We start from the raw sequence: 14,477 nt of genomic DNA, 5'->3' as shown, positions 1-14,477 counted from the left end.
ATATATTTTTTATTATTTAGTATAGAAAATTACATTTATTCAAACCGTGTAATGTGCATATTTTTAAAGATGCAATTTTTCTTTATTGTTTGGTATATAAAATTACATTTATTCAACCTGTGTAATAAATGAGGTTTTTTAAAGACGTATTATTTTATTACTTGGTAAACAATATTACATTTATTTAACCCGTGTAATACACGTGGTTTTAAAGATATAATTTTTTTATTTGGTATATAAAATTACATTTATTCAAGCCGTATAGGTTTTAAAGATATATTGTTTTATTATTTAGTATATAAAATTTATTTATTCAGCCCGTGTAATAGACGGGGTTATAACCTAGTAATAAACAATAAAATTAAATAACAAGGCATCCTAAAACCCTAAAACATATCACATATACACCATTCTCTCTTCTTGAAGGTTTATAACCACCATCATCATCATCATTTGTAGAACAAGAAGCCACCACAATCACAATCACAATCACAATCTGCAAACATGAGTTTAGTTGCAGGTTCATACGAACGTTTCATCTGGGGCTTCAAACTCAAAACCCTGAAACACTCCACCGAAACCCTAACCCTCTCCCCCCTCTTCTCCTTCCCCTCCCATCTCTCCCCCATCAAATCCGTCGCCGTCGCTGGCTCTGTCGCCGTCTCCGGCGGCTCCGACGACACCATCAAAATCTACGACCTCTCCACCTCCTCCGAAATCGGCTCCTTAAACGACCCTACCTCCACCGTCACATCCCTCGTCCTCTACACCCCACCATCCCTTCACTCGTTCCCCCGAAACCTATTCTCTGCGTACGATGACGGACACGTGTCGTTCTACGATGCGGACCCGTTTGTGCATTTGAAGACGTTGAAGGTTCATAAGAAAGGGGTGAATGATATGTCGGTTCATCCATCGGGTAAATTGGGGTTGACGGTTGGGAGAGATGAGTGTTTGGGGATGATAAATTTGGTTAGGGGGAGAAGGAGTTTCTTTTGTAAGTTGGGGAAAGAAGCTGAGATTGTGGAGTTTGGGTGTGGTGGGGATAAGTTTTTTATGGGGACCGGTGAGACAGTTTCGGTTCATGAAGCGGAGGATGCCAAGTTGGTTTCGGAGTTGAAGGGGGAGAAGAGAGTTCTCTGCCTTGCGCCTGCCACGGTTGGTTTCATTTGGTTTATGATTATTAGTTGCATTTGACCCGAATGAGTATATGTAGTTATATGACATGGGTGAAAATTATGTTGGGTTATCGGGCTGGCGGTCTAACATAACGCTGCAAATAATCTGAACACGACTAGTTAAATCCGTGTCAAACGGGTTGGTTGGTTGTAAATGGGTTAAATGGGTAGACGGGTTGACCTTAGAAAGTATAATTCAAAGTTTTTATTAATAGTTTTAGATGTGTCAAAAGTAAACAGGTTGACCCGAACATGTAGAGTTTAAATAGTTGGGTTAAATAGGTCGGTCTGAACACGATGGGTTTTGTTAAAAAAGTTAGACACGGCATGTTATAGAACTGGTTGACAGGTTGAACACCGTTTAATTAAACAGATTTAATAGGTTGATCTGAACTGAACCTGCTTATTAAACGGACGTGTTAAACGGTTTAGATTTTGAATTGTCAGGTTTAACTTAAGTTGTCACTTCTGCAATGTGTTACATGTTCGTAGAGTCATATGCCTGGTTATTTAATAAATCAGTCTACTTTTGGGGATGTGAATTAGTCTCCTTTTAGGCTTACTTTTATTGTAACTGTATACTGCTAAGCTTGGGAGATTTGTAAAAGATGTTTATTACAAAATCATGATGGTAATTGGTATAAAATAATAAAAAAATGAAGTTTTTTAGAGCAAGGGTTGAATTTACATATACTTACAGTGCTATACAAAAGTAACTGATTTAAAGAGTTTTAGCGACCCAAAGCGGGGCACAAAACCATTTTTTAACGCTTTAAGTTGACCCATTTTGTAGACAAGTGAAACTATGTTGATACTTTAGGTAAAAAATGTGTCTTTTATTTTGTTTCTAGATTACTATGGAACTTTGTCGGTAACTCGATTGTGATGATAACTGAATGCAACATTACCATTCATCTGAAAGTTATCATTAACATTATAATTTTGATATCTGAAATAACGATGAAATTATAACAGAATGGACTCGTTTACACTGGTGGAGAGGACAGGAATCTGACAGCATGGGATACAATCAGCGGGAAGGTGGCATATTGCATTGAAGACGCACATTCAGCTCGTTTAAAAGGCATTGTAGTTCTTTCTAAGATTGACGGGACGTCTGATGAAGAACCATTTTTGGTGGCATCTGCGTCCTCAGACGGAATCATACGCGTTTGGGATGTTCGCATGGCAAAAAAAGATAAACCAACACCGTTGGCTGAGGCCAATACCAAATCTAGACTCACTTGTCTTGCTGGATCTTCTTTTAAATGTGAGGTTTTTTTTTTTTTTTTTTTAATATTTCTCTGTCTTTCGATGTCTGCTAAACTGCTAGGTGTTGGAAAATGGTTAGGTTGGGTAATATGATGAAAATTGGTTCGGGTCAGAACGGGCTAGTTTTTGGTACGGGTTGGGACGGCTTGACCGTAAATGCTTTTTAAGTTTTATATATTTTTTTTTATTTTGACTTTTGTTATTAATTACTTTGTACATATGATTTAAAAATGTATCATTACAGTAATTATCTATTTTTTTTCTTATGGTACGGGTTGGGACGGCTTGACCGTAAATGCTTTTTAAGTTTTATATATTTTTTTATTTTGACTTCTGTTATTAATTACCTTGTACATATGATTTAAAAATGTATCATTACAGTAATTATCTATTTTTTTTTTCTTAATAAAGCGATTTAAATGGTTTTGTGTGTTAAAATAATCATAGGGTGACTTACAAGTTAAGAACATTTACTTTCTAGCTGCATTATTTATGTTTGACCCGTTAGAGTTAAAATATAACCCATTAATAAGTAAATTTTTATCAAACTCACGTACGCCAATTTCTGACATGATTTAACTAAAAGGGTGTACCCGGTGCTTGACTTAGCTCCCGCATTAGCGCGGGGTCTGGGGAGGGGCTGGATCGCTTCGCGATCTGATGTTCAGTCTTACCCTACACTTTGTGGCTCTGTGCAGGGTGGTTGTTTCTCATGACTCGAACCCATGACCTCAAGGTCACAAAGTAGCAACCTTATTAGTTGCTCTAAGGCCCGCCCTCTGATAGGGGTGCAAGCGAGCCAGGCCGAGCTCGAGCTCGGCTTCGTGGCAGTTTCTCAAGCTCGAGCTCGGCTCGTTTATTATCTATTAATTATTAATATATTAAATAAAAATAATATAGATAATAGACTTGTTTAGGCTCGCTAGCTCAATAAGTGAAGCTCTGGCTCGTTCACTAAACAAACTTATTTTAGGTTTGGGCTCGGCTCGTAACAAGTCTAAATAAGCTCGGCTTGGCTCGTTTACTAGACAACTTTAAATAAGGGGAAAATGTTATTAAATATTAATAAAAACTAATGTTACACTGAGGTTTGATAAAGCTCGACAACCTGACGAGCTTCACATGCCAGGCTCGAGCTTGGGCTTGATAAATAAACGGGCTTTATTTTAGGCTCAAGCTTGGAACGGGCTCGATAAGGCTTGGCTCGTTTCGTTTGCATTCCTACCCTCTTATATGATAAACGGGTTACGGTTGGGTTTAAACATGTCATCCAGCCTAATCAACGGGCTGGAGATAAACAGGCCAACCTGTCTAAATTAAAATAAAAAACTCTTACCCCCCAACCCATTTTATAATCCGTTTACAACCACCATTTTGTTTGATCTTTTTAAATAAACAGCTTAACATAGTTCAAGTGTTTCTGTTTTACGCAATTAATTAACCAGGTCGTGTTTGGGTTTATGTATACCAACCTGCTAATCCACTAAATGTCTTCATTTTTTGCAGCTATGAAGAAGCGATTTAGTGGTTCAAGTGATTCAAATAAAGAGCAGGATGAAGCAACTGAACAGTAGTGGTATTCTTGTAATTTACATGTTCTGCTTTCTGTTCTAAATTTTGATTGATTTTTGTGATGTTAGATAGCGTAAACAATGGGTCGATTTTGTCTTGCAGCATACGCGTAATTCGTCTTATGTGTAATATCTATTTGATGAACTTTTTTATGAACTAAAATGTAGCCATTGGATGAAGTCATGAAGATCATTATACCTACAAGATTTTAAGATATTATTGACTATGGACTCATGGTTTCATACTTTGTTGACCAAAAAAGGTCAACATCAAGTCTCCATATTTTATTTGATTTCAAATAGACCATAGTAACGGTTTTGATGGATGTAGTTAATTCTACTTAAAGGGGCAAACTTTGCTTGGAAGTGTATCTTTTTTTACCAATAGATGTGTTGCATTGTTAGGTGTATGAAATAGGTGAAATGGGTCAAACATTGCTTGGAAGTGGATCTTTTTTAACCATGTTTACATTGTTAGGTGTGTGAAAGGTGAAATGAGAAACTTTTTTTTTTTACTAAATGGGTGAAATGGGCCAAACTTTGCTTGGTAGTGGATCACTTTTTACCAAGATGTTTTACATCATTTTTTTTAACGTCAAATTTGGATCACTAACGGACCACTGAAGTATTATCGTGTCACGAGTGGAACCATCCGATCTTATCTATCTTCACTAGGCTATAATGGCTATACACCAGTTCAGGAAGAAACCTAATAAATATGGGAAAAGCCCCTCTTGTAGGAATTGAACATAGAATCTAATGGTCAAGCCTTATCTCACCTCAAGATGCAGCCATATACAGATGTGTTGCATTGTTAGGTGTATGAAACGGAGAGAATCATGAGTGGACACATCGCACTCATAAAAGTAGTTACTTGACAAAAACAAATCATGTATTAAATACATATTATATTTATGCGTTAAAAGTAAAAAATAATTAACTTTACATACTTTACAAGTATAGACGTAAAAAACTAATGTAAAAAAAACATGATTATTCTCATGGTTTTTCTCTCAGAGAAACCTTAAAATATTTGGGATGAGTATTTGTGTACAAGATTAATTATAAACATTTTAGGCAAGTTGAAATGTATTGTATTAGGTGATACCTAACTTACTACCTAGAACCAATTTTATATCCTTTACCCGAACCAAAGATAAAATAAATAATCTTTTAAATATGTTACACAATCGAATTCAAAATTATTACCAGTGTAATGGAGTATATGGTATTTGAAGTTGGTTTTTTGATGAGTTTAACATTAGGTTGCAGGTGTGCACATATAATGTATATATGTGTGGCGTTCGTGGGGAAAAAATGAAATGATATTAACTTTAACGTTATTTTACTAATCTCGTGAAAATAACGTTAAAAGCGGCGGATGGTTAATCATGCATCATGTGGTGACGTTGACAGCTGAAAGACACCGGGGTACGTGCACCAACCAGTCTCTGTCCCGATTGTTCGAGTGTTATGTGTCTTAGGTCCAAAGCTTGATGCAAAACTACTATCGAGCCGGGGGTCTCACTGGAAGCAGCCTCTCTATTCCTACGGGGTAGAGGTAAGGCTGTCTACATCTACCCTCCTCAGACCCTACATTAGCTTAGCTATTGGTGAGATTTACCGAGTATGATGATGATAATGATTAGGTTGCAGGTAATAAAAATCTCAGCGGGTAACTTTTTACCACATAAGATTATAAACGCCTAAATAAATATACTCAATACTCACGAGAAAACTTGTGAACCTGGAGGATAATGAGTAACACCTATCCAATGAGCAAGAGTCCAGGTATGGAATACGGTTTATAATAATGTATAAAACTAAGTAACATTATCAGAACTTGTACTATAACCGGCTCCTTGAAATCACTAGCTAATAAAATGTATATATAGGTGAAACATTTACGAAGTCATGACAAAATCACTATGACTAGCTTAATAGTTATTGTTTTTCTCTAACTTATTGAGATAGGGAAGTATCAATATGACGTTCGGAAGCAGTCAGGTGTACGATGCCTGATAGGAGTAGTAAAAATGCAAGTACACCCATGTGCCCATCATAAGCTTTTGTGGGTGTACACTACATATACAATCACTCTTTCCCTCAACATGTGAGCATTAAATTAACACTCTTTTTAACATAATTTCTAATTTATGAGTATTTTTATCTTTTAAAAGTTTATACTTTAAATTATTATTCAATTCGATTGATTAACAGTACAAACGTAACTTAAAGCCGACCAAGTTAACAGAGAACACACGATTGATGTACTCTCTAGCTAAAGACCAACCATGACTCGGAAGTGGACAACTTTCTTTTTACAAGAGAACATACGGTCATTGCATGGTTTAAGTGAAGACCGACCACAGGTCATAGTACTATAGTGGTACACAAGTTAACAATTTTCATTTAGTATGCTAATGGTCGATGTCAATCCAATCGCTAATCGAACATGAGTCTCTTGTCCAACAATTCAACTTTACATAGTGATGACGGGGGTAGCCCAAGACTAAGTAAAATGACTAAATATGTAAACGCCCAAAAGGTTAAAAGGTTCAATGGTTGTAAAAGCTGAGAAGATAAAGTAAAGCAATACGGGAACAGTAAATAAGTCACATCCCCAGACAGTCTCACCAACCACAGCCGTAAAAGCAACGCAGGTCTACAGAGCACATGCTATTATCCAGTGGTCAAAAGGCTTCAACCCCCGAAAGGGTAAGCCCCTCGCTGCAAGCTAGGTCACTAGTCAAATGAATGCCTCCTTGGGAGATGTCTTCTCCTATATAATTGACACTTCATTTACTGAGTTAGGACATTCCGATCAGAGTTGTTTCCTTAAACTCTGGTCCTTCACATCGTGTACTTGCTTCATGCAAGTTGCTCTCATTCACATCCAACTCACGTTTATTCTCTTTGTTTCTTCATCCTTTTCTGAACACGCTTCAGAATAGGATCTTCAAACAACAAAAACAAACTAGTGAACCTCCTTCCACGTCTTGCAAACGTGGGGGGACCCCACGACCTGCGTTAGGCAAGGTTAAACCCTTTAACCCTTCTGCCTAACCAGCCTTGCTACTACGTTTGGTCTATTATTTGTTGCTTCAACAAGTTGGGGCCCACCGTGGGGCTGCGCCGCTATTTCTCCTCAAAAAGACCTAGTAGTGTAGCCCTTCTCTCTTGAAATCGCCATGTCTGAAAGTGGATCCCCGGGTGAAGTGAATCAGGTACCAAACACTTCAACTCCGGGTAGCAGCCAAGCTCACGTGGCTATTCCAACCTCTTTCTCAACTCCGGGGAGCACACCCGAGTTTCTTACCTTTAACACTCCAACTCCTTCTAGATCCGGAGTTCCTTCCCCTAATGTTGGCATCACCGACACCCCAACACGTATTGAATTTACCCCCGAGGGAGTTGCCAACAATTTCCTTGAGTTGAGGTCTCTCCTCAACCAGTATGTGAACAAAGAGAAGGATAAGGGAATAAGGATTCGTCTAGACTATGATGAACCTGAGCCATCGCTGTCTCCCGGACCTCCCATTCCACCTTTTACAGTCAGGAATGAAGCCGATCCCAGTAATCCATCAAACCCTGTTCCATATTTGTCTACAATGGCAAACCCCACAACACGTCCCATTTTTTCATCTCAGCCGGTCATGAGTGGTGCCCCTCTGGGTCATGAGCTGACCCTAGATCAGCTCCTACAGTCCCCGGTAACAAGCTTTCCAGCTTCTACAGCAACCTCATGGGAACAAGCCCTGTCCGTGCTTCCATGGGCACGGAGTGCAGTTATGAGCACCACTCTTGGAGTTAGCTACCCAGTTGCATCCGAAAGCCTCCAAGGCTTCAACCCTATGTCCCAGATGATGACCCAGATAATGGCCAGCTTCCCGTGGCAACACTTCATGAATCAAGTGCTAGCCACTCAGGGGAACAACAATGGTAATAATAATGTGGGTACAAGGGTCGAAGAAGACTTGGCCAAACCCTATAAGCCAAGTAACCTTTCATGCTTCTCACAGCAAATAGCCGATTATGATTTTCAAAGAAAGATCAAGATGCCATCCCACATCAGAACGTATGATGGGTCTGAGGACCCAGAGGACCATCTTCAAATCTTCACCGGTGCAGCAAGGATTGAGAAGTGGTCAAATGCTGAATGTTGTCTAATGTTCATGCAAACCCTTATCGGATCTGCCAGGATCTGGTTCAACGATTTACCTGCTCGAAGCATTCGAAGCTTCGATGACCTTAGCAAGGGTTTTCTGGCCAACTTCTCCCAGCAGAGACGATATGTCAAAGATGCGACAGTCATTTTTCAAATAAAATAACGTGACAATGAAAGTCTTCGCGAGTTTATTGAACGATACAAGAAGGAATGTCTGACCTATGTAGGGGCAGATGAAAAAATGAGGGTAGCCGGTTTCATGAACGCTATCACCTCGAAATATCTCACAGGAGATTTCAAAAAGTCCCTGCCCAAGACCTTGGAAGAAGCTCTCGAAAGGGCAGAAGCCCATATTCGGGGAGAGGAGGCGGTTGACATTAAAGAACAAAGAAAAAGAGGGTCTAGCTGGCGAAGTAATAGCCCAGTCAGAAAAAGAGGGAACTATAGCTCCTATGACAGACGACAGAAGGGTTCAGACCATCGAAGGTCTGAAGGCCGGAACCCTCCAACCAGGGAGAAAGGCATGAGCTTCACCCCTCTCACAAAGACTCCCCAAGAAATCCTTGCAACAGAAGAAGTCAAGCAAAACTTTAGGCCTCCTAGGCCTCTCCCCAAAAGCAGGAAAAATGAGAACTCTACACAGTTCTGTGAGTTTCATGAAGAAAAGGGTCACCACACCAACGATTGCTTCCAGCTCAAGAAAAGAATCGAAGAGGCTGTTAAGTCCGGGGAACTCGCTCATTTGGTAAAAGGGGTTCGGGACAAAATGGCTGAAGGAAAGGGAAAGGAAGTCAACATGGTGGACTCTGATGAAAAGGTTCCTCATAAAAGGCAGCAGTTGGAAGCTTGGGAGCTTCAATGTGTTTGCTTCCCCCCAACAGAAAAAGGCCCCCTTTCAGGCCCTCTCGTTGTAGAAGCTACTATTGGAACATTGAAAACATATAGGGCATACATAGACACGGGGGCAGCCACTGAGATCATGTTCGAGAAATTCTTTAACCGTTTAAGTAAAGAAGAGCGATCAAGGCTTCAACCCTCCGGAACCTCCATACAAGGTATTGCTGATATCCCCCTCAAGCCTTTAGGGCAACTGACACTGAATGTTCGTTTCAGCGAAGGTCAGAAGGAACGAGTCCAGCCACTCACCTTTATGGTTATCAACATACCTTCAAACTATGATGTGATCATAGGAAGACCGGGACAATGTGCCTTCTACATGGCCGTGTCCATTGGACATGGCACGGTAAAATTCCCAACTGAGAGGGGGATAGCAACCCTTCAACCCTCTCAAAAGGCATACATGGTTGAAGGCGAAAGTCCGAGAAGTGAAGAAGACAAGCAAAGGCTTATCATAAATCCTAAGTACCCTGAGCAAAGAATAAGGGTCAATCCAAGCCTTTCACAGGAAACTCTCTCTTATTTGGAGAAATTGTTGACACATTACAGCGATGTCTTTGCTTGGTGTCCAGAAGACATGACAGGAATCCCCCGAGACATTGCTGAGCATGAGTTAAGAATACTACCCGATGTTAAACCCGTGGTCCAAAAGAAAAGAAGCCTAGCACCCGAAAGAAGCCTGGCTGCTTGTCAGGAGGTTGAGAAGCTCGTATCGGCTGACATTCTCCGAGAAGTCAAGTACCAATCATGGGTTGCAAACCCAGTTATGGTCAAGAAGCCAGACAACTCTTGGAGAATGTGCATAGACTTCAAAGATCTCAACAAAGTTTGTCCTAAGGACTGCTATCCATTACTGGAAATCGACCTCAAGGTTGACTCGCTCACCGGTTACCCTTTCAAATGCTTTCTTGATGCTTACAAAGGATATCATCAAATACTCATGAAAGAGGAAGACAAAGAGAAGACGGCGTTCCACATTGATAAAGGAATCTTCTGTTACAAGAAGATGCCCTTTGGACTCAAGAATGCTGGAGCAACCTACCAACGTCTGGTGGACAAAGCTTTTGCAAACCAAATTGGCAAAAACATGGAAGCCTATGTCGATGACTTGGTAATCAAAAGCAAGACGGAATATCAAATGCTTGACGACATCCAAGAAACTTTCAAAAATCTCAGAAAGGTTAACATGAAACTTAACCCCGAAAAATGCTCATTTGGATTCGAAGAAGGAAAATTCCTGGGTCACATTGTCGGAAAACAAAGCATCAAGGCCAACCCAAACAAAGTAAAAGTTGTCCTCGAAGCCAAGCCGCCAAAAACCAAAAAAGAGGTTGAAAGCTTAAACGGGAAACTTGCTGCCTTGAAGCGTTTCACCTCCAAGCTGGCTGAAAGGTCCCTACCCTTCTACAAAACACTAAAAAATTGTTCTGATAAGAAGGATTTCAAGTGGACTGAGGAAGCCTTCAACCAAATGAAATAGCATCTTGCTTCCTTGCCAGACATTGCAGCTCCAGAAACGGGAGAGTTAATTTCAGTCTATCTATCGGTTGCTGAAGAGGCTATAAGTGCAGTCCTTACCATCGAACGAAACACGGCTCAGGTACCTGTTTACTTCTTCAGCAAAACTTTAAAATTGGCTGAGACCAAATACCCTCCCCTTGAAAAGCTTGCCCTAGCCCTAGTTCAAACAGCTAGAAGGCTTAGGAGGTATTTCCAAGCACATCCTATACAAGTGGTCACTGACCAACCTATTAAAAATGTGCTTGAAAAACCTGAGAACTCAGGAAGGTTGGCAAAATGGGCAGTGGAGCTAGGTGAACACAACATCACCTATGTCCCACGAAAAGCTATCAAAGCCCAAGTCTTGGCCGACTTCATTGTGGAAGTCCCAAACCAAATAGTTAACGAAGTAAACACTACCACCGTTGAACCCTTCCACCCTGAAGCTTGGAAGCTCTTCACCGACGGAGCCTCAAGCGTTGAAGGGTCAGGGGCTGGGCTAGTTTTAATTAACCCCGAAGGGTTGGAATTCACATATGCTCTTCGTTTTGATTTTCAGACCACCAATAACGAGGCTGAATACGAAGCACTGATCGCCGGTTTAAGGCTGGCCAAAGAGATGAAAGTCCAAAAGCTTGAAGTGTTCACAGATTCATTACTAGTCTCGAGCCAAGTAAACGATAGCTATGTTGCCAAAGAACCCAATATGAGAAGATATAAGGAAAAATCCAAGGAGTTGATGAATACCTTCCAAACATGCAGTATCAAACAAATTCCCAGATCTCAAAACAAAAAGGCGGATGCCTTAAGTAAGCTAGCATCTCTCACCTTTGCCCACCTCACCAAGAAGGTGTTGGTAGAAGTGTTGAAGGCTCGATCGATTGATGAATTGGAGGTTCAAGACGTAGTCACCGAGGAAGATCCAAATTAGATGACTCCCATCAAAAAATTCCTTCAAAATGGTGAACTACCCAAAGATCAAGTAGAAGCCGAAAGGGTTAAAATCAAAGCAAGGCAATACGTGTTACAGGGAGAAACCCTCTACAAAAAGGGTTACCTTGCCCCCTTGCTAAGATGTGTTGGTCCCGAGCAAAGTAAGTATTTGATCAAAGAAATTCACGAAGGCGTATGTGGAGCCCATTTTGGAGCTAGGTCGGTGGTTGCAAAACTCATGAACCTTGGATATTTTTGGCCCTCAATGCATCGTGACGCCACTGAGCAATTGAAGAAATGTGATGCTTGTCAGATTCATGCACCAATCCCAAAAAATCCCAAGCATGATCTTGTCCCAATAACCTCAGCATGGCCATTCCATAAGTGGGGAATGGACATTGTTGGATCATTCCCTCCAAGCAAAGGAGGAGTAAAATTCTTGCTAGTAGCAATAGATTATTTCACCAAATGGCCCGAGGTTAAACCCCTCGCAAAGATCACAGGCAAACAGGTCATTGACTTCATTTGGGAAAACATCATCTGTCGTTATGGATTGCCGGGAGTGATTGTCACCGACAACGGGAAGCAATTTGCTGAAAAGCTTTTCAGCGTTTGGTGTAAAGAGTACAGGATCAACCAGATCTTCAGCTCAGTGGCTTACCCACAATCAAATGGCCAGGTCGAAAGGGCAAATCGAAGCATAGTGGAAGGTATCAAGACAAGATTAGGAAGATATGAAAGCAACTGGCTCGAAGAATTGCCTAGCGTTCTATGGGCAATTAGAACAACCGAAAAAACAAGCCACAAGAAAACACCTTATAGCTTGGTATTTGGATCCGAGGCTGTAATCCCTGCTGAAATAGGAGTTGTAACCCAACGAATTGTCAACATGGATCCCTAAACAAACCAAAAAGAGACGATGTTGAATTTACAACTCCTAGAGGAAGCTCGAGATCAAGCCGTAATTCAAGAAGCCAAGTATAAGCAACAAATGGAAGCCTACTACAACAAGAAAGTCAAGAATGAACGATTCAAGCCAGGGGACCTAGTCCTCAGAAACAATGAAGCTAGTAAAAAAGAAAATCAAGGAAAGCTTGGCCCAAAATGGGAAGGTCCATACACCATCCTTGAAGCACACAAGGGTGGATCCTACAAGCTAGCAGATTCAGAAGGCAAAAGGCTTCCAAGGCATTGGAACGGCAAAACCCCGAGAAGGTTCCATGTTTAGACAAGAAAATTTGGTTTGTATCAAAATGTATTTCGAACAACACTATGAATACCTTTTGTATACTGCAAGTATTGCTTGAATGAATGAAGTTGTTTTATCAAACTTGTCTTTCTATCCTAAGGTCAGGTTGAGAACCTAGCAAAAAACTCCATGGCAAGGGCCATGTAAGGGGATGAGCTCCCAGGCCACATCGCTCAATAGGTTCAAGGGTTGAATGAACCTATATAAGGGGTGAGTTCCTAAATCAATACAACTCCATGAGACTTATTAAGCCAAAACAAAATTGTCTCATAGACAGGTCTGAACAACCTACACCAATCGTTCCTTAAGCCTTAGAAATATAACGAACAAACAGGCTTACGAAGTCGAATAAATCACAAAGAAATAATAAAAAGGATAGGCGCTATGTCTTCTTGTTAAAAAACACCAAGGCTAAGTGTCTGCAGCACTGAACCCTTTAAGGTGTAGAAAACATAAACGCAACACAAACTCAACAAAGACAAAGTTACAAGAGAGTGAAAATTATCTAAGGAAAAATACAAGCAAAAAGAAAAAATCTTTGGCAAAACATACCAACCAAATCAAGTCATAAAGAGCTATTAAGGCTTCAAGCTACCCACGTGACAGCTCGAAACCTTGAAGGCTTCAACCAGCCTACGATTAGCCAAAAGGCTTGAAGGGTTAAAGCCAACCAAACAAACTCAACAAAACAGACATAAGTATAAAAACATAACACAAGTAACATAATTAACCATCATACCATAGCAAAGAAAGTCATGAAAGACTTTCAAATAAAAGTTAAGGCAAGTCCTAGTAACTTGCAAGTTTAACTATTGTTCAAACAGCCATACAGGCCTAACACACAACCAACAGGAACCTTAAGGGTTCCTGGAAACCTAATATTGTTCAAGGTAACATTACAAACCATAAATTGTTTTGCTAAGAAAGCTACGAATAACCATTAAACAGCAACAGAAGGCTTAGAGACCCCAGAACCTTCAGCTTTGGCCTTCTTTGCCTTCTTGGACTTCTTAGCCTTCGCACCACCATTACCACCCACCGCTGAAGCCTCCAAGCTCGCATCCTTCGAAACATCCGGCACACTTGAAAGAGTATCATCACTATCTCCTGAATAAGATCTTTTCTTCGAAAGTGAGCCCAGGACTTCCGCACAAACCTTTTCATTAAGGCCCTCCGGTTTCAAGTCCTGTAAAACAGATAAAGGCTTACCAAAACAAGAGGAAACCTGATGAACATAAGGATAGGTCAGCCTCTCCATCTGTTCAACTGAGCCCTTAAAAACATCAGAAGCTTCGGGACGAAACATGGGGGACTTTTCCAGAGGATGCCCAGCTTCATGCAACTTATAACCAGCAATGAGGCCTTGGTGTTTTCCCAAATTGAGCAACTTTGTATAAACCTCAACAAGAGCAGAGTTAAATTTAGCAGAATGAAGCAGATAAGTGACAACTTGTTGAAAGCCCTGCTCAATCAACCACTGGTTATCACTAGTTGCCCAGGAAACCAAAGCCTTCAAGCTCTCCTTCTCCTCATCAAAGGCTTTCTGAGCAACAGACAAAGCCTCCTTGCCTGCCTTTAGCTTCAACCGATCGGCCTCAAAACTCTTCTTAAAATCACTCATCTCAATCTCATGCTGCTTCGACAAGTCTTCAACCTTTTTCGACCAAGCTTCCTCCTTCTCAGCAAAACCACTTATCTCCTTCTTCATT

The 14,477-nt window shown here is 40.6% G+C and overlaps 1 protein-coding gene across 1 annotated transcript; it reads left to right on the top strand.

The window, feature by feature from the left end:
- Positions 1-397: 397 nt before the first annotated feature.
- LOC110921077 (p21-activated protein kinase-interacting protein 1-like) lies at positions 398-4,243 on the top strand. Its single transcript, XM_022165344.2, has 3 exons — positions 398-1,158; positions 2,154-2,448; positions 3,957-4,243. The coding sequence occupies exons 1-3, from the start codon at positions 505-507 to the stop codon at positions 4,022-4,024; spliced, it is 1,017 nt and encodes a 338-aa protein (XP_022021036.1). The 5' UTR covers positions 398-504; the 3' UTR covers positions 4,025-4,243.
- The last annotated feature ends 10,234 nt before the right edge of the window (positions 4,244-14,477 follow it).

The sequence above is a fragment of the Helianthus annuus genome, chromosome 17 (genome assembly GCF_002127325.2).
Source record: "Helianthus annuus cultivar XRQ/B chromosome 17, HanXRQr2.0-SUNRISE, whole genome shotgun sequence".
Lineage (NCBI taxonomy): Eukaryota > Viridiplantae > Streptophyta > Magnoliopsida > Asterales > Asteraceae > Helianthus > Helianthus annuus.
This window is presented reverse-complemented; position numbering and strand designations above follow the sequence as displayed.

Excerpts from the sequence above, each read along its gene's own strand:
- LOC110921077 (XM_022165344.2), top strand. The coding sequence starts at position 505 with ATGAGTTTAGTTGCAGGTTCATACGAACGTTTCATCTGGGGCTTCAAA. Across the intron at positions 1,159-2,153 it reads TCTGCCTTGCGCCTGCCACG|AATGGACTCGTTTACACTGG; the intron begins GTTGGTTTCATT and ends AAATTATAACAG. Across the intron at positions 2,449-3,956 it reads TGCTGGATCTTCTTTTAAAT|CTATGAAGAAGCGATTTAGT; the intron begins GTGAGGTTTTTT and ends CATTTTTTGCAG.